This window comes from Cololabis saira, chromosome 20, assembly GCF_033807715.1.
Source record: "Cololabis saira isolate AMF1-May2022 chromosome 20, fColSai1.1, whole genome shotgun sequence".
Lineage (NCBI taxonomy): Eukaryota > Metazoa > Chordata > Actinopteri > Beloniformes > Belonidae > Cololabis > Cololabis saira.
The window spans coordinates 27,731,014-27,752,161 of NC_084606.1; the positions used below are offsets into that span (position 1 = coordinate 27,731,014).

Genomic DNA, 21,148 nt, shown 5'->3' on the forward strand with positions numbered 1-21,148 from the left:
TTGATAAATAGACTTGAGTTTAATTTGGTGACTCAACATCATCATGATCATTTACAACATGTTACAGATCTTTGACATTAACTACAACTGTTCTTAGATTATTATTGTTAGGAGCAAAGTTCCTTCAGTAGTTTCCATTAGTTTATTAAGAAAACAGAGGTTGATAGTGATTAATTCCAGAAATAAGACACAAAGCAGCCCCAATGAATTCAAGGGGAACATTTTCCTCTGACTGTTACTTGTTCATGAGCTTAAAAAAAAGTTAGTCACATTTATCCATACAAACAAAACAAAACAAAACTCCTACATGAATGTAAAGTAGTTTTTTTTTATCAAAAGACCCTGTTTTCATGAAAGAGGATGAAGCTTAATGACCAGACTAAAAAATAAAAATCACACAAAACACTTGAAGGCAGATAAAATCATTGATATCGCAACAAAATTATGATAAGGATACAGAAAAATGAACAGAGATTAATTACATCAGATACGTGGTGGATTTGAGGTCAGTGTACGTTAAAAGAAGCATATTCGTGGGCAGACATTTACAATCAGCAAAACGTAAAATCGTCTTGTATGGATAGATAATAAACTTGAATTCCAAAGGTAGTGAGACATCTTTTAGTTTAAAAAGCTTTACAGTCTTTGTGGGCAACTTTTTTTTTTTCAGAGACATATGTTCCACTTGATAACTTTGTTTCTGACTTACAGACTGACACATGAATTCAACATCTTCTCAAGACCAGCGACACTTGTGGCTCTTCTGCTTGCTGATCCTGGCGTTACAGTCATTTTTTCTTCCTTTTTCTTCTCTCTCTCTCTCTTTCTCTTTCTCTCTCTTTTTATCTTGCAGCAGCTGCAACATAAACAGGAATCACGGAAATGAGATTGGGATAACGGAACAGAAAAATAATGATTTTAATGGAGAGGATCATAGATATTGAAGTTTGGGAAGTCAAAAATCTGCAGTCCGTAACATCATAAGCGCTTTCTTCTTCCTCAGTAAAATTCCTCCAACATGAATCAGCTTCCTTGTTTAGTTCTGGGGCGAGTGCAGGCCCGGCCGTGGCGGGGAAGGAAGGCAGAGCCATTCAAAACCCACATTTGAACATTTTCATTTTCTCAGACGAGGAGGGCTGAAGCTGGAATTTATGTGCAAAACTATACGCCTGACACAAGCCTCCCGCGGATGTCCACGTACTCCCCCACCACCCCCCCAGCACACACTCGCCTCTGGTGTCTGGACCACGCTGACATTTACTTGCTGCACAATAGCTCCCTTCCAAAATAATCTGTGTTTATGTTAGGAAGTCCCTATCTTTCAGGCCCTGCTGCTTGTTTTAGGGTGGGGGCATGAAATCACAGGAAACACCTTCTGCGGCCCAGCGAAGCCCCGTAAGCCCATACAGTACAATGAGATATTAAAAGCCTGCCACTTCCCTGAAGTAATTGCACGTTTTTTCGTGTGTGTGTCAGGAACAGCTTTACTAAATGATGGAAGAATGCACAAACAGGAGGAACTGTCACAGGAAACAGAGGCAAGGCGACGCACCGTTCTCTTCTCCGCCCGACGACTTCACCCCCAGGAGCATGACACCGTCTTTGGTGCTCTCAGGCCTGTTCTGGAAAGATGCGCTGCAAAGACAAAAGGATGAATGATTGGTTTGTTCATACACGTTTATTTGAAAGATATCAAAGCTTTCAATGTGGAGCTTACTTCTCTGTTCCACTATCGATAGTTTCTGCAAAAAGAAACACAAGAGGAGACGTTAATACGCACACTTTCATTGCCCTGACAAGTGATTCAGAGAGATTTGGTGTGCGTACTCATACATAGAAATATTATTGAAAAAAACCCATCTCAATGTTTAAGATGATGTTGCACGCAGGTATCTGTACGTATACCTGTGTGTTCGTGGACTTTCTTGCTTTTGAATTTGAAAACGATGGCGGCGGCAGCTACGACGAGGACAGCGGGCAGCAGGATCCACCACAGCCTTTTGTCGGAGGATGCACCTACACAACAAGGTGGTCACCATCACTCTTCCAGAAAATGATACCGACCCAAAAGTAGCAGGACATAGTCGATATCAGCTCTTCCTTAAGCTTGTTTGACCACACAATCATTTTTATTTAAAAAAGGCGGAGCTTAAACTCTTTATACAAAGTTGAATTGGATGTTTTTTAAAAGGTGACATGAACTTTTTCCAGATGGAGACACATGACTTTGGTGCAAAAGGAGAAATCTTAGAAACTGGTTAAAATGCCAGGAAATGGTGCATCATGCTAACTTTATCCCACTGCTGCAGTTAAGTTACAACAATGTTTACACGTAAATGCCCACCTCTGGGTGAACTGTTTAATTTTTGGTGGCTATTTTTGTTTATTAGTCCTGTACTAACTCAGCTGCACGTTGCATTTAGTGAATTAGTTACATGGAAGCTTGAAGTGGGAATTTTAAAGTTTCAAGTAGGAAGTTTAAAATGGAACACCCCTTGAAGTCGGAGGGTCCGTGAAACTTCACCGACGCCCACTTTTCTGTCCCAAAGCTTGTTCTGTCACTTTGTAATCTCAATCAGAATGCAGTCCGATGCAGCTTACCTGCACCTTTCACCGTAGGCTTTTCCTGATCTTTCATCTCGCTCTTATTCATGGCCGACTGGCTGACTGTAGAACTCGGTCCTGTAATAGCAGAATTAGTTTTTCAGGAGTTTATTTTAGAGGACAGGACAAGAGCATAATTAATGGAAAATACACAGTACCTGGTATAGTAGTAGTAGTAGTAGTAGTAATAGTAGTAGTTGTACCTGCAGACAACAAATAACAGCATGTTATAATCTGATGATTCACGTTATTGGAGCAGTGATTTCATTTCATTTCATGGGGCCTCAATGCAACTGTCCAGTAACTGTCAGCTAACAGAATTAAATATGTTTGGAGGACAGATATTGTCCAAAACCTGTCTCACCAGGAGTATCTGATGTCTTAGGAATGGTCCCATTGTCTACCGGATCCTGAGTCCTGTTTGTCATAGCTAAGAAAGACAAAAAAAGAGAAATACGTCAAATCTCAAAACTTTTGATCAACAACTCCTTCAAAAAACTGGATACAAGATGTCATTCTTTTCAGTATTGCATATGAAATGAACCCATTTCCAAAAGTTGGACCCAAACCTCTTTTACATCATCGAGAGCCACAGCAGGTTTGTAAGTCCAGTTTAACAGTTTAACTCACTTTCGTTGTGGTTCTGGGTAACCGGCGATACACTGGTCGCGCTGGAGTGGGTCGTGGATGCTGTGGACTGTGGAGTCTGAGTGGAAGCTAGCAAGAAAACATAAAAAAAAACCATGATAATGAGTCCATATGTCCATCTCTTTTCTACTACTGTCCACCCTCATGCTATGATAACATCCACTTAACATGGACTAATGGACACTTATAGCCTATGTGTGCAGGCAGACCGGCCTCTCAGTTAACAAAAATCAACCAACAGCTGTATCTAAACGTTTGGCTGGAATAGTGCATCATCCAATAAAAGTGTAAAAGTATAAATGTGTAAAAGTGTAAAAGTGTAAAATTTAAAAGTGTAAAAGTGTAGCCAGGCTTAAAAACAAACATACTTTTGTGGGCGCCATCGTCTGCTACAGGGGTTGTAGTGGCATCAGGCACCTTCAGTGTTGCAGGAACGCCTGTTGCATTTTGGGAAAGTAGCACTGCTGTATCAGACGGCTCCGTTTTATTTCCTCCTGCTTGGACAAAGAAACAACAAACACAAACTTTAATGTCAGCCACAGAAACTAATCTGAGTTCTCGGAGTTTGGGATCTGGAACATCAGGACTAACAAGTCAACTTGTTGAATGTCAGTTTACAGAAACCATAATACAAGAACAACATCTAGGGGATGTTTTATCACCGTTGCCAGGCAACTAGCAGAGAAACCTCCTCTCCTCACAAACACATGTTCTTAACGATTGATGATTGGAGGAGATGATTGGTGAAAGTGGGAGACGGTTGGATCCAATCGAGCACCAGTTTCTCATCGTTCATTTGTACTTTGTGGACAATTTACGTTTTATTTTGAAGAATCATGACAATAAAATGAAGCAAAGAGGACACCTCTTATTTCCAGAAGGATTTTTGTTTTGTTTAGCTGCTTGTCTGGTTCCAGATCTTTAAATGATCTTTAAATGAGCCCTTTTCAAGAGGCAGGCACTTAAGTGGTTAACAATAATGATGTGAGGGATTTTTCCGTTTCTACTTACCAGCTAGACTGTCTGATGTATCATTCAGTGGAACTGTAACACAGAAGCACAAGGAGGGACTTACACAAATGCCTCAATCACTCGAAACCACTGCAGAGGTTTTAAGACATCTGAACATTCAGAGATGACGTGCAACTCTATGCGCTCGGTATCCTCATCGGCTGAATTCACAGGAAAATATTTAGTTTTTCAGACAGATTTTTCTATTTTGGGTTTGCACTTGAAGATGCGTGGGATTCCTCTTTGGCACAGGTTTAAAGGCCGGCGTCTGCAGCGACGACCTCCTCGCTCCTCCGTGTCGGCCCAGAGGACAAAAAAAAGTCAAGATACAAATGTGTGCGACATGTTGAGGTGGACATCCTCTGCTCCAAGTGTGAAGCTGCATCCTGTCCCCGACACACAATTGTCGTCCCCCCCTGACCTGCGTCAGGCTTCCTGTCTTTGCTGCCATCTGCTGCGGCTTTATTCAGCATGTTTCACATCAGCGCTGCAACTGCAAGGCCAAAACGGTGACCTGCACAACCAAGTCAAGTCATGTAGGAGCTCATCCTGTCAAGTCCCAGCAGACACTTTCAAGTCTGGGCTGTTTTTTGGGACGAATCCAAATAAGACGTCTTTTCCTTGTCAAGTCGATATGAACTTTTGCGTGCATGTTTCAAATTACAAGCTTATCTATATGTCTTCAGATTTTTCAGTAGCCCAAATCAAACTCTTAAAATAAATCTCATGGCCCAGAGTGTGACTAATCATTACAAGGTCAAGACGGGGGACTGCCGCCGTATCTTGGGCAGTTTAATGACACAGCTTGGGCAAGGGTGTTTCCTCCAGATGTTTACTGCTGGAAGTCCATTTGCTGTCAGCAGGGACCGATAGTTTCCAGGACAATAATCTGCTGCGGGTGTGAGAGAGGGAGCAGTCTCATTCCCACTTGCTATCTGAAGTCAGATCACATATCAGCCCGGCGCAGTTCCTTTAAAAAGTTCTTTTGGCTCCGCGCGGGGAAAAAGAAACAACTCGAGGGCCAATCCGTTCGTGCTTCCCAAGAGGCCCACTTACACGTCACCCTCCTGGGGGTTTGTTTTCCTTCTGGATTCTTATTTGTGTTTGGAGAAGAGTCAATTTAAGTCCTCGCCACTTTTGAACGTCGAAATGATAATCAGATTGTTCTCATTCCTCAGCATTAGGCTTTAAAGACAAGATGCTTATTTCAGTAAGAGGAACTGGTGGAGGTCTCAGAGGCCACGCTCAAAGTGTGAACATCACTGTGATGTTTATCTTTGTGCATACTTAAACAGAGATAAATCACTTTGGGAATAAGAGGCAAGGCCTTTAATCTGATTATCTGCAGCAAAAAACAAAGAGATTTTATTTCCCACAAGAACTGAGTCAATTGATGATCAAAAATCCAGAAGTAGAACAGATATTAGATTCATATTGGTTTTGTTCTTTTTGCAAACAAACAGACTTTAATAGTATTTTCTATTTAAGAGTTGAAGATCTTTAGAAGTTTGAGCTTGATGCAGAAGTAGTCGATGTGAATCGTCAGCCTACCTGCGGCGATGAGGGGGGCAGATGCAAGAAGCAGGAAGACCAGAACCCCGATCGACTCCATGGTGACCCTGCAGCCGCGATCACCTCTGACTTCTCCCGCAGACTTGGGCTGAGTGGCCAGCGCGAAAGGTGTCCAGGCTTGGGCACTCCCCCCGCTGATGCTTATTCCCACACTTCCTTTAGCTAAAGAAGGGGAGGAAATACACTGACTTCCCTTCCTGACGTAAAGTGGGCGGATGGCTGCTGCACAGAAGGCAGCCACTCAGTGCAAATCTGAGACCATTTAACAATAATCTCAGTTTGGATTCGTGTTTTTCTCGGCAACTCCCATCACATATTTTTTCCTGCCAGGAAAACATTTGCCCAATTGGGAGGAGAATATGACCTATCAGAGGCAGAGTAAGAGCTAATTTCATCATTGATGTAAGCAATTGTGTAAGACAAACAAGTACCCAGGAAGACTTTGGGAGAAGTTACTGAAGAGCATGTGTCTCAGGTTTGCAATGGTCGTCACATGCGTGCATCGGCCACTCAAAGAAAGACAGATATGATCACAAAGTGGTGTTTGATTGTTTCTTTTTGCCCACAGAAAGCTACAACAGACAGTAAACAATTGACAGCCAACCAAACAGCAGCCGTGACGTCTGACTATTCTTCACTGCGTCAGGAACAATGGCTTCAGAAAGCCTGAGGATGAACTTGCTGCTCACTGCTGCTGAAACTCTCAGACTTGTTTCTACAAATGATTCAAACTTCCCCTCATAGTCATTGTGCTTTTACAAACGGATACATCCCCTTTTCAGTAGGATTCAGCCTCTCGAGTTACACCGGGGCTTTTGTTGAAAGGATCAGAGGATCCTTCGTAGACCTGTGAGGCAGGATTCTGCAGGAACATTTCTTTTTCCAGACCTTCGTTGTCCCATTGGGAGAAATCCAGTTGACAGAGATGGGGATGACGACATACTTACATCCATGCATCCATCCATCATCCATGCATCCATCCATACATGCATCCATCCATCCATCCATGCATCCATCCATCCATCCATGCATCCATCCATGCATCCATCCATGCATGCATCCATCCATACATCCATCCATCCATCCATACATGCATCCATCCATGCATCCACCCATACATGCATCCATCCATCCATCCATGCATCCACCCATCCATGCATCCATCCATGCATGCATCCATCCATACATCCATCCATCCATCCATACATGCATCCATCCATGCATCCATCCATACATCCATCCATCCATCCATCCATACATCCATCCATCCATCCATACATGCATCCATCCATCCACCCATCCATGCATCCATCCATCCATGCATCCATCCATACATGCATCCATCCATCCATCCATGCATCCATACATCCATGCATCCACCCATCCATGCATCCATCCATCCATCCATCCATCCATCCATCCATGCATCCATCCATCCATCCATCCATCCATCCACCCATCCATGCATCCATCCATCCATTCATCCATCCATCCATCCATCCATGCATCCATCCATCCATCCATCCATCCATCCATGCATCCATCCATTCATCCATCCATCCATCCATCCATGCATCCATCCATCCATCCATCCATCCATCCATGCATCCATCCATGCATCCATCCATGCATCCATCCATGCATCCATCATGCATCCATCCATCATGCATCCATCCATCCATCCATCCATGCATCCATCCATCCATCCATCCATCCATCCAGGTCCAGGCCTGGCTGGACTTTGCTTGGATGAATGACCTGGGCCACCACCTCTGTGCTCCCTCCACCTGCAGGAGGTGCCACATGAGTCAGGGGTCTTTCTAGGACCGGTAGTGGTCCAAGACACGGGCCTCTGCATTCCCGCCCTCCCTCACACGAACTGGCTATGGATCAAGAAGAGCTTTTATTGTATGTAAAGCAAAGGAAAATCAAAACCCACCACAGATGGGAGAAGAACAGGTTCTCCCTGGCGACCAACAGGATGAAACAGTGTGGTTTAAAATTCCCTCTGCAGTTATTTGTGTCTGAAATGCACAGAAGAGGGGACAGGATGCATTCCCGGGGGAACCTGTGATGTTCATTTCTTGTAAGAAGTGTGAGGAGGAACCACATTTTGGAGGAATCGCGTTGCCTCTGACTTTCTAACAAAGTAGTTCAGGTTTCAGAGGACAATAACATAAAGAGCTTTTTGTCACCTCCACAATGAACGCATCGAGTCGGTCTTCACAGTCTCCCCCTGTAGTTATAAAACCTCGCTGCTGCTTTTTTGGCCGCCCAGAAAAACAGGATGCCAGAGTTTACTTCCTTTGATTGGATTGTTGTGAAGGACGCAGTAAAAACCAAGGGCCTAGAAATGTTGAAATCTTTGTCGAAACTTTCCAATTCACGTCAGACTGTATTACTTCTTTTTTTGTGTCATATTTTATTTTAATGAAAATATCCAGGATGTACAGCTTTAAGAATTAATTTGAAGAAGTAAAATGTACCGGTATTTGTTTTGTGTGACATTCCTTGATTGATACTTGGAAAATTCAGTTAAATTTAATTCAAAATTTTATTTTCATTTTCACAGAGAAGCAGATCTGATGCAGGTTGCTCGTGCTTTCCAGGTAAACTTGTAAAATCTTGGCTTCACCTTCTGAGTTTAATCAAACACGTCACCAAAGTTGATGAGGAGGAAACACCTTTGCTGAAGAACTGCCAAGGAGTAAATTCACATCCACACTTTGGACAGTCAACGCCTTATTGTTCGGCTGAGACAAACATTACACAACGAAGAAAAACATGGACTCAAGTCAAGAAGTATCTGTGCAGAAAAGCATATGAGCCGTGGGAGTAGGAGCCTGCTTGTCTTTAAAAGCCACCAGCGTGGAAGCAAGCAAACAAAACAATCAGGATGCCATCAAAGTGTCGACTTTCAGGACACGGAGGAGGCGGTACTATGGTGTGGGTGTTTGGCTGACGTGTGACTGCTGTTTAGGGAGTATGTGACTCTTGACAGAGGTAGCTAGATGAACTTTGAGATGGACGGATCTGCACTCTGCTAACATCCAGCCAAATGCTCCAAACTGGTAGGACTCAAATAATAATAAGAATAAAAACACCATACTTACTGTGAAAGCAACTCAAAGACACCTTAAAGGAAAACTTAACTTAATATTCTTCATCTGATCTCAATCTTGGTCCTCTCTCTGGACCTACCGCACTGCAGCATTTAGATGTTTCCCTGCTTCCCTGTCGTCGATGCAGATGTGTCACCAAGATCTGCAAGAGTTTTTCGAGCCAGGTAGTGTTGGAGCTAGGAAGCATCTAAAACATGCTCAGCTTTGGGAAACACTGCAAAGTCAGAAGGAGCCACAAACACGCGGCAACTGACGATCTGACAAAGCATCTCCAGGGAGGAAAGTCTGGTGATGTTCTCGGGCTTCAGTCAACGAATGCAGAATATTTTCATCTGTCTGTTCCCCCATTCATCATCTGCTATACAGGACTGTCTCAGAAAATTAGAATATTGTGATAAAGTCCTTTATTTTCTGTAATGCAAAAATGTCATACATTCTGGATTCATTACAAATCAACTGAAATATTGCAAGCCTTTTATTATTTTAATATTGCTGATCATGGTTTACAGCTTAAGAAAACTCAAATATCCTATCTCAAAAATTTTGAATATTCTGGGAATCTTAAAGGAGCTTGAGGCCGGATTGTGGCAGGATTTATGAAAAAAATCCGTATACATTTTAAGTTTTCTAGTAATAATGTCAGATGAAACGTTCCAAACCCAAAAGAATGTTTCCTCTAGTGTATCTCTCCTTTGCCTTGAACAGGCTGTGTGCTGCAAAATGTGCTGCAATTCGGTCCCGAATTTCCCGCGCTGGGCTGCGGATGTGACGTCACATGACGCTGCATGCACGTTCTCCCCGTTCTCCCGTGCCGGCTTCACTGTTGGCTGCAGTACCCCCAACGGCCGTCGTGGTGAAGGGTGGCGCTAGAGAGTCTCATTTCTTAAAAGGAGCCTCAAGCTCCTTTAATCTTAAACTGTAAGCCATGATCAGCAATATTAAAATAATAAAAGACTTGCAATATTTCAGTTGATTTGTAATGAATCCAGAATGTATGACATTTGTTTTTTTAATTGCATTACAGAAAATAAAGAACTTTATCACAATATTGTAATTTTCTGAGACAGTCCTGTTCAGGCTTTTGCTGAAGTCTGTCCCGACCTCCTACGGATGAAAGGTAGGGGTGCACCCTGGGGCGCCCGCCAACCCATCGCCTAGACGAACCACTCACACTCACTTCTATAGACAATTCTGAATCCTCAATTAACCTAAAATGCATTTTATGGGCTGTGGGAGGAACCCATTGTGGACATAAAACAAGAAAAAAAAGCCTGTGTTATTGTCTCAGTACTTCCGGAGCTTAAAGCTATTTTCTGTCATTTACCCCCCTCTTGAGCTCTGGCTCGTGTGGATTTTCGTGCCTCTAAAGTCTCTATTGTTGATGCATTTTTTATTTTGAATTATGCATGATGAAAGACGTACTTCCTGCATTCTTACTGGAAATTAAAATCCAGAGACACACACACACGCACACGCACACACGACACCGAGGCTCATTTCAAGTTGAAATTCATGCACATTTTTATTGAACAGTTATATAAAATACTTCCCATAGTTGCAAGTGCATGCCTCATCTGCCAACAGTTTCGAAGTTAAATTACAAAAGCAAGGCTTCATGTCGTGTAGTGAATTACTTGGGCACTTAAAGCAGTTTTTAAAAAATATCTAAGTATTTTTTTTTCTTTGTTTCGTCTTAAAGTATTGAGCAGTATCAAACCTGTAACTGATATACAAAGCAGAGTTCCAAATAATAGCAATAAGAATCAAATTACACTTTCTGTGGCACATTTACAAAACAAAACGAAACCGATTCACCTGTTATATGACACAAACAGCTAATCATGCATTTTGGAGTTCCACATGTAACCACACACCTCACAAGAATTGTCAAACATGCTTAATTGGACTGTGTGCACTTACAAGCGCAGGTTAAAAATATCATTTCTCATCCATCTTAGATAATTAAATGCTTCAATTACAAAAGGAGTTGAAGGCATAGAGCATCATGGTGTTAATTGAAAGTATGCAGGTATACGTTTCCAGTATATGTTCACTAAAGCGCAATATATCTCAAAACAGGCCTCCACAGCCAAGGTATTCAGATTTTCTATCTCATTTGTTTGATTTTTATAAAACATGCATAGGCAGACACTTTATTTATTGTACTCTCTCTCTCTCGCTCTCTCTCTTTTTTTTAAACGTATTTTTTTTTACACAATATAGGTTCTCTATTTTTTTTTACTTTGTTCGCAATACTTAAAAAGAGGAAAATTAACACTCAATTCCAGCAAGCCACAATAAATCTACCCCCCCCCCCGCCCCGCCCCCACCCTCCCCATTTCCAAAAGAGACAAAAAATAAACATATTTGCAAATGATAGGTAAGTGTAAATTCCAGTTATGAAACTCAAGAAAATAGGTATTCATTACCAAATTATTTAGCCATTATACAGAAAAATCAGGTCAAAGCACACACCAAAAGAACCTGAGGTAAGCATAATATGTACAAAAACCATAAAACGTTCAATTTTTTTGGCATTTCGACAACATTGCAACATTCTTTTTAAGACTGCCTAATTAATTTCAGAGCTATGTCATAAGAGTAGCAAAAAAAAAAAAAAGAGAAAAACGTTATCAATAAATAGTCCTTATTTAGTTTGTACACCCTTATATGTTAAAAACATTATCTCATGTTCTGTCCTTTTTAGTGCTGTATTTTTGTAAACGTACAACAGTTAGTAAGAAATTACACGACTTTCCATTTCGGTGTAAATGAGCAAAGGGTTTTCCATGAAAAAAAACAAAGAAAAGAGAAGAAGAAAACCAATCACATGTAAGGTCTGTCTTCCCTGTCTCTCTCTTACTCTCAGTGGAGCTGTGGTGTGGAGCGCGGTCGGGCGACCGCTCAGAAACGTGACCTGGCAATAACTTAGCAGATTTTGACTATGAACTAAAATTATGAAGGCATTTCCAAAGACTAGCAAGTAAGATGTCCCCCCGGTTTCTGCCGTAGTTACCCCCCTCCCCCCCATCTGCACTCCAGCCATCCCCTTCCTTCCCTCTCCTTCACCGTTTTGCCCCTTCTCCCTCGGTGGCGGGCTGTGATGAGGCTGGGGGCCGGGCGGCCCCGGCGGCCGAGCCGGCGCCTGCTTCCGCCGGCCTTCACTGGATGTTGCTGCCGCTGCTGGTGCTCCCCTTGGCGTCCGTGCCGTTGGTCTCCGAGGACAGAGCCTTGTTGAGCGAGTTGAGGCTGGCGTCGGAGGGCAGGGCGTCCCGCCGCGGCGGCATCCTCTCGTTGATGCGGTCCAGGCCCTTGGCCTCCTCGAAACTGGTGATCTTGTGCTGAGGCGAGAAGCCTTTGATGGCTATTGAGATGCGAGAGAAATTGGAAAAGGAGGGGAGAAAATCAGGAGGTGGCTTCAGGGGGGGGGACACTTGAAATGACTAAAATAATGGAGTCACACTTCCTCACATTCACCCGCACGGCAAACATCTTTTGGTTCTTTACTTTGATTTTGGTTCATGGAGTTACGACACACAGAGTGCATCGGAGGATCTAGCTCATCCATGAAAACTGAACACCATCACTTACACTAAAGTCTGCTGACCTCTAAAAGGCTTAAGAGCCGTTCAACAGCTTGGAAAATACAGGGATGAGAAGATCAATGACACCCTCTGAAGTTTGCTTAACGCTGGACACATGAGCCTATAGAAAAGCCCAAAACAATTGATCAATGTATTTGGAAACAAATTGGATAGTATTTTATTTTAAGAGTGAACTAAAACACCAAACAGTAACGTTAGACGGGTTTCCACGAGCAGGAAAGTGTCCAGGGTAAACTGTTGCATCTACATTTAGGGCCTGATTTACTAAGATCCTAAATAAAGAGTACTAAATTGCGTGTGCACTGAAAAAGTTTGCGCGTGCTGTTGTTGTGTGGTTTGCGGGTGATCAACTAAGAATGCTTGCGCAATTGATAACAGGTGCAAACCGCAGTATTTAAATGAGGTGTTGCGTGTCCTACGGTTTGCGCCATGGAGAGTCTGGATGGAAAGCAGGATAGTCGCAAGCGCAAAATGATATTTGACGAGTTGGAGTTAGAGATATTAGTGGAAGAGGCAAATAAACACATTCATGAACTACAGCAAAGAAATTTAAACATTACCAAAAGAAACGCAATATGGGAGAAAATCTGCGATAGAATAAATGCAGTTGGTAAGACAAAAAGAACGGCAGATGAGGTTAAGAAGGTGGCAAGATATAAGGCGAAGAACTAAAGAAAAAGTGGCCTTTAATAAAACTTGTGCAACCATTTTTAAAATAGCATGCAGCAGAATAAAGACTCTCTCTCTGCATATTCTTTGATTTTGGCGATGTCGCCTCCTTGCCACAATAACAGCAGCCATCGGTGCGTAATGCTGGGCAGATTAGCACCTTCCTTTCGAACGTATTAAATACAGACGCAATCACAATCCCCGCAATAACTTTCAGGCTTGGTAAATCTCATCGCGGGTGGTAAATGAACCTATTTGCATTTTCCCCTCCCAGTATTTAGCGCTTTCTGGCATATTGATTATTCATCAGGGCAAAAGTACTAAATGAACAGCGTGTGCTATTTTGCTCATTTGAGAGGCGCAGTCCTCTTTGCACGCTGTTAGTAGATCAGCTTGCACATTGGTTTGCGGGTGCTGTCAAGTTTGCACACGTTTTATGCACGCAAACCTTTAGTAAATCAGGCCCTTAGTGTTGACCAAACCAACGCTCCACGCCACTGGGTGGTGGTACTGCACCACTTTTTTTTATTGGCCAACTGCCAATAAATAAAAGAGGATGACGCCTGAAAAAAAAGATATAGAGACAACGAAAGGAAACTAGAAGACGTGATAAACATGGAAGAAGGTAAAGTGGGCTGCTGATGGTGGATATGGAAGAGAAGACTTGAACTGGAAGAGGAAGTTGAGAGGGCTGGACGTCATCTCATGCTACAGTAAATCCACCTCCACCTCTACCTCCACCTCTACCTCTACCTGCAGCTATTCCTTGTTTTCAAGTTGGGTAAAATGATCATTTGCTGCAACGTCTCTAAAAACAAGTGATGCTCAACATTTACCAGCTCAAACTCACGTAAAACATGCTTAGCTTACTCCGTTGCTATGCCTGAGCTACATACAGGAAGTAAACTACGCTAGCTACGGTAATGCAGAGGAGAAGTCTCAATACCCCCCAAAAATAGCCTAAAGACTCCTCTGAATGCACCATTTTGTATTATTGGGTTGAAAATGCTGCATGAGGTGGATCCTTCATGGTCCAGAATATTCCAGGATTCATCTTGCAGCGGCCTCGGTGGTATCTTCACTCTTCACCATCGCTGGGTTCAGGTTTTATGGTCTTCAGAGGCCACATATTCATAGACTGGATCCTCCATCTATGACATCTGGAGCTGCGATAAAAGATGGTGAAAGGTGTCCACGTTTCTGACCTGGACCAGTTGAAGTCTTGCCAAGGGCTTAAGAGGTGGCAGCTTATCGGTCACTACACGAGTCTTCTCACCATCAAGAATCCTTGAAATCAGGATCTGAGAATGGGATTAATGGTTGAGTCTCGGAGCCGGCTGTAGCCCATAGTTTTTTCTTGTTCTGTTTATTCTGCAGCTTGATATTCAAATGGCAAATCTGAGGGTGTCATTGACCTGCTCATGCAAATCTATTTGGGGAGGAAATACAGTAAGTGCATTTCCCAAAGTGTTGAACAACTCGTTCAACTTAACATAAAGGGCTTGAAAAACTCTCCAACAACTGACATAACTGTTTGTTTGTTTTTTTGTTTATAAATCTAAGGACAAGAGATTAGGACCACTTATCAAAGTTTAACGAATGTAGCTGGACAGACAAGAGGATTAAATGATCCTACTAACTCTACGAAGAGGGCTGCTGGCATCAGGGTCAACAGGGTTCCACTGAACCGTTACATCATGCTTTAATCGGTTACCGTGAAAAATACAATGCAATTTGGTCCGTCTTCAACGCTGTTCGCACTCTCTAAAAACGAGCAAATACGGCTGACATCACAGCCCAGAACACCTGAGGACCCTGAACATCCAGACGGCCCCCCGCCACATCACAGCTTTAAAAACGACAAAGGGGGGGAGAAAAGAAATGCTCATACAGAGAGGGAGAGAGAGAGAGAGAGGGAGAGGGCAAACTAAGGGGAGAAAGGGACTAGAGTGGAGCCCACTGAGACATTCACGTCCACAAAAGATAAACCACGCCGAGACTGAGCTCACGTACAGAGACACTACAAGTACTTGTGGTGCTAACCACTTGTTTAGTCTGCTTGAAGCATGCAGCAATTGAGGTTCGCTGGGGGTTATGAGGGGCGGAAGTCACAACGGGATGGCCGATCAAACAGAAACAGGATCAAGAACAATTGAATATGAGTTGAAAGGAAAGTCAACCATTTGATTGAGTTTGATTTCAACCGAGAAACCTTTTAAACGTTGTTACTTCCGCTTCCCATAAACACTGAGGGGGTCTCTAATAAATGCTAGGATTGTGAGAAAAGATGACCCGTCACTAGAATGAGGAGAGGAGGGGTATCATTTTCTGAGGACAAATTGGAGAGAGTGGAGAGAAGGGCATGATGGGTAGCGTAGTTGTGTTGCTGCATAGCACAGGACAGACACAGGTTATTAGCAGCTCACGGGAGGAAAACACGACACAGCAGGGCCACAGAGGATCCACATGGAGAGAGAAGCACAGAGGAGGCTCGACACTGCGATGGACGCTCCTCTACGGCGCTGGAGAGTGAATACTGGACAATTTCCACGTAAATAGCAGCTGGCACACTACTATTTAGCTCGCAGTTGAGGTTGTTCTTGCGCCAAAGGCGATGGGAATACACCAGATTTGCGGGGAAATCCAATTTAGATTTCTCCCGTGCAGCTTTAGCCTCTAGCGGTTCAGATTCAGCTCCGAGGAATGTTTTTGGTTATGAATGTAGGACAACAGCAACAACAATGCACAACTGCTCGGTTGTTTCAAAGGGGAGAAACCTTTATATGCTTTCATAGCAAGACTTCATTGTATTGTGTGAGGGCAGCGCCAGAACTAATCCATCCTCACGTAAACGTAGCCTGCAATGCAAGTTAATACTCTTCTTGTAGCCTTTTAAGGATGTTTCAATTATGAGTAATATTTCCGATCTTATCGTGATCTACCCGGTCTTGCAGCGCTTTCCATCTCTTAAAGGCCCTGAAAACACAGTTTTCTCAGATTTCTGATTTAACATCACAACACATTTCTCCGATACTTTGATTCTTATTGTTCTTATTGTTTTGTGGTTTAAAGTGGACAGGGATGTCACACCCTTTTGTTGTGTATAATATTGTAAAAGTGCATGTATAAATACGTTTTCAGAGGCGTTAAGGGTTGGGCACGTCTCAGTGCTTTGCTGCTATAAGACCTGTTGATGATCATGCACTTACACCTCCCACATTGTGTGAATGTGCGTTTCCTCGAGTGCAATATCTGTCTTTACAGTGAAGTGTTTCTCCTCCATCTCTATTTTGCATGCAAAACTCCATTTGGGAATTGTGTTTTAACTCTTGCAGATAAACTTTCATCTCAGCTCCGTGAAACGGCTCAAGCAGCATTTTGTTTTGCTCTCACACAAACTCACAGCGCGACCGCTGTGATCATGAAACCTCTGCTATGAAATGCATTCCCCTTTAAAACGTGCGACAACAGGATTTCTTAACTTACTTACTGTTTTTTTTTTTTTTTTTCCTCTGTTAATACTACGCCACAATTTGTTAGCCCAAACACCCAAACACACTCTATTCAAGCACCAGCGAGATGGATGAAAACCCAGCGGAGCCCCCTGTCTATTGCCATGAAAAGCAACAGAAGAGGGTGGCCCGACCCATTTACCTTCGTCGGCCTCAATAGCTTCAATAGTAGCTGAAGAGAAGAAGAGGGGGGTTGCAAAATGATTGAGAGAAGTGAGCAGAGGAGTTCATTTTGTCCCAGGAACAAGTCAATAAGCAGCAAAGACAGCCAATGCCGACAACAAAGGTTAACGTCATTTCCATATTTCATGACAAAACGACACGTGGATGAAAGCGTAAGAGAGGAAAAAGGAGGGAGGAAGAGGAGAGGGATGAGCTTTAACTTAGCGATGAGCTCCAGATCTGTAAAGGGAAGGTGACACATGTTGGTAGCAGCAAACCTCGGAGGTTACAGTGAAAACAACGAGGGCGCCAATGCGGTGATTTCACATTCAGAGCAAATAGAAAACACAAGAAAAGCTGGAAAAACTTGCGTTTTTCTTTCTGTTACGCGACTAAGAGCACACGTGATGATATAGCCAAGCCGAAGATGGAACAAGTGGAAAACAGTGATGAAATAATTTGAACAGCATGTGAGTCTGCGGGTTTTAAAATCACAGAAGCGCGCCGCAGATGCTTGGAGGACTGGGACGAGGTACTGCATGACGTGGAGTACGGTTCCACCTGCTCGAGCACCTTTTGATGTGAAATATCAAAAGTGCTGCCGTATTTTAGTCGAGTGTGACAGAAAAAAAAACAAAAAAAACAAAAAATAAATCACCCTTTGGTATGTCAGCCACTTACCAATTGATACCAGTCACCCTGCAGATCATAAATGTACAACACAATACAAGTGTACACAGTCAGCGTCACGTAAAGACAGAAGTGGGGCGACACGTCAACAGTACGGGAGATGTTAGAAGAAATATCCATGATGATGAATAGTAACCACAAAAAAATAAGTAAATAAATAATTAAAAACACAAGAACGACAGACGTTAACAGCATGGATGGTGGAGTCAACATCGTAGTAGAAGCACAATGAAGGGAGCAATGTGATTCTACTGATGTCGCAACAGGAATCGCTGAACATCACTCTACCTTCACTGGGGTTCTCTTTAGTGTCCGCTGCTCCCACTGAGCTTCACAAACTCTACACGGCTACTATTTTCATGCAGGATAATCCTCATGGCCACTATTGTCAAATGGGTTATCAAAGGGAAATGCCTTTCTAGGGAAACCAGAGCTCTGGTGTTTTAAATTCCCCTCATGAATGAAAGCTGGAAAGAGAGGAAGACTACGCTTGACTTCTGAGTTTCAATCAGTGGGGCGTTGATACACGACGAGGATCTTACAGCTTATCATATAAATGTGCAGGACTATCATTTTTGTTGACTTCTTCCCCCAAAGGCACCGAGCCGATCTTGTTATTGTGGCCAGTTTACACGGCTCGTTGTTCTTATGGGCCAATCAGGAGGTACCTGCTGTGGATTGTTGTACTGACACGTCACCTAGGCAACAAAACCTCTGCTGTCACACAAGAGGCTCTCTATAAGTGCCTGAAAGTGCAACACCACTTATTGCTCTTGTTAACTCTTCAAAATTAAAGGTAGGGTAAGCGATTTTTGTTGATATTTGAATAAAACATCAACAGAGCAAAGAGAGTTAGCTCCTCCATCAACCTCCTTTCAGTCCTCCCTGAGAAAAGACACGATGATGACGTACCCGTCCCTGTCAGCGATCCCTGGAGCAATGTTCCACGTGGTTTAGGGGACATGGGGATTTTTTTTAAATTTAAATTAATATTAACATTTTTAACTCACAACATGGGCAGCGAGCAGATGGTGAGAACCTCTGAAAAAGTGATCTGGGTTAAAAATGACGTAGAATTGCTCTAATAATTTTTTCACACAAGTCATTATGGTGTCATTAACTATATTCACTCCTACTTTTGAAAAAAAAAAAATTCTTAATCTACAAATGCATAATTTATTTCAGTTAGCTTTCAATCATCAATCCTAAGCCCAATCCTCTTGTCCAAATATAATCACTTCTGGGGTCGTGAAAGAATGTTTTTTAACATTTTTCTCCATCGTAACCACATAGTTTTGATTCCTAAACCTAACCAAGTGGCTTTAATCCCCAACAAACCAGGGAAAAGTGCTTCCTAACCAATCAGCTGTTACCTCAAACATGGGCGAGGTAAAAAAAATAAAAAAATAGTGAATAAATAACATCAAAGCAAAGGAACAGTTGTCCCCATCCGCCCTCTTCCTCGTGCCATCTCTTATAAATCACTGTAAAACAACCCTTTGTTCTCAGGTACCTCCTGGCTCACATCCACGGACTCTGCACTCATAACATCTGTAGATGGTATGAGAATAACAAGATCGGCCGAAGGGAGACATTGAGAAACTCAAAATGTGACTTCAGATGAATTAAATTTGATTACATAAAAGATCTACCTCTAAAGTGACGTCTTATGTTAAATAGTTTAAAGACTGAAATCAGATTTTATTTGACAACTTCCTATGCGACTTATTGTGACATGAGCTCATTTTAAAAGCATTGCAAATATTCTGCAAGTGCTAGCTGAGAGAACCTGTGCGAGGAGAGGGAAGTGGTCTGGATTTCTGCTTTATTTTTGGGAATGACAAGGCAAACAGCAGCTATCCGTCTTTCACTCACAATTGTTTGAGCCCGATCCAATTTGCCCTCTGATTCACGTCTAACCCGACAGAACACTGCAGAGATTCACAACTGCCTCTCTAAATTTGGACGCCGACGTCCTTTCCAGGGTCGGGCTAAAATTTAAACGCGCCTGAAGGCGAGTGCAGAAAGCCTTGCGCCCTCTAGCTGCAGCAGCTTGTCATGTTCACTGAGGGAGTTTCTGGAATTGAGAGGTTGAACTCAACTCTAAACTTGTCTCACAAATAATAAGAAGAATAGTAATAAAAATTTAAATAAAAAAAACTAAACAAAACTAAAAAGATAACACAACAGCATACTTGCACAACTGATTATACCTGCAGTTTCTAGGGAGAAAAGAGAAAGAAAAGACACAAGCAATATTTGAGATAAAAACCAGTGGAATACAGAAAACAGGGACTGGAAGACAGAGTTTTAACACCTGATGACAAGAGAAGACACATTCAAGAAAACAAAGCGCTGAAGATACTGTATCTGTCAAATGTGTTTGGCCTTGTTTGGGGGGGGGGCTGTTTTAAATATTGCTAAGAAGGGAGCTGAAGGGAGGCCACAGATGGGGGTCTTGGGGGTCTTTGTGACGGTCTTACCATTCTGCAGCTTTTCTTTGCCACCTGACAGCACGCCGCTTGGTAGCATGCCTGTCGGGGTCAGTCCCTTCAGCGTCAGCACACTCTCACTTTCCTCTCTGGAACACACGTAAGGACGTAATTATCAAAATAGCACCTTTTTTTTTTTTACCTTGTTAGTCTTTTAATACCCAACATTTGAAATAATACACAGAAAATCCCAATGTCTTTTTCTTTGTTTGAAGGGTTTATTACATACTGCAATTAAAAACATCCCTAATTTTGTCTTCAACTTTTTATAGGGCAGCAAATACTTAATATTATTATTGAGAAAAAATAAATATATATACGGTATATATATTTTTTTTTACTTTTTTTGTTAATAATCATAGTATGTACTAAAATGACCAAATAAGGCCCCTGTAAAGAGTTAAAAAAAGTTTTCTAATCGATTTTTTTCAATTCCTATAAGAACTGTGTAATTTTATTTACATATCATTTATTTATTTATTTTTAGAATATTTTTAATGATATAAAACTATATTTTGTCAATGGTCTGATTCTGAGGGTGCTAAAGAGGTATCTGAAATGCGTTTCACATATGAAGGCATCAAGGGGTAAAAAGGTTCATAAGACGTTTTTATGAGTCACAATTTGGCCAAATTTGAACTCAGTCCTTGAATGTTACATTTCAGAACATAAAACCATGAAAGTAAAATGAGACTTCTCCATGTTTGCGTACCTGAGCACAGAGAATACCCTGGCCATCTTCCCGATGGCTCGGATCTTGTTGCGGATGACCTCCTTACGGGCAGAAGCTGTGGCACCTGGAGGGGTCAGAAGTTGGAAATCTGTCAGGAAAACTGACAATTCCTCCACAAAAGATAAATCATGCTGAAACGTAAACTACAATTTGTCGTCTTTGTTTCAACATCTAAATGCTTCTCTGACTCTATTAGTTTTGATCCAGATGTGCAAAGCAATACAAACACAATGTTATTTAAGTCTTGAGTTAAGATTATACAAAAAAAAACAACTTAATCCATATCACGTCACAGCATATGAGTATTTCTCAGCATTCGGTGCATCCA

General features: G+C 42.2%; 1 protein-coding gene across 9 annotated transcripts in view; it reads right to left on the reverse strand.

Annotated features, from left to right (window-relative positions):
- The window catches only part of LOC133420633 (protein phosphatase 3 catalytic subunit alpha), a 96,662-nt gene continuing 75,514 nt past the window's right edge, over positions 1-21,148 (reverse strand). For 2 of the 9 annotated variants that reach the window (XM_061710377.1, XM_061710373.1), the window contains 13 exons: positions 20,800-20,884; positions 20,079-20,176; positions 5,815-5,997; positions 4,264-4,296; positions 3,621-3,749; positions 3,235-3,321; positions 2,969-3,034; positions 2,763-2,807; positions 2,602-2,682; positions 1,906-2,016; positions 1,718-1,742; positions 1,553-1,635; positions 1-856 (listed from right to left, as the gene is read on the reverse strand). In XM_061710377.1, coding sequence (XP_061566361.1) covers positions 843-856; positions 1,553-1,635; positions 1,718-1,742; positions 1,906-2,016; positions 2,602-2,682; positions 2,763-2,807; positions 2,969-3,034; positions 3,235-3,321; positions 3,621-3,749; positions 4,264-4,296; positions 5,815-5,997; positions 20,079-20,176; positions 20,800-20,884 — 1,040 coding nt within the window. In that variant the 3' untranslated portion in view covers positions 1-842. The other 7 variants (XM_061710379.1, XM_061710378.1, XM_061710381.1 and 4 more) reach the window with 5 other exon arrangements.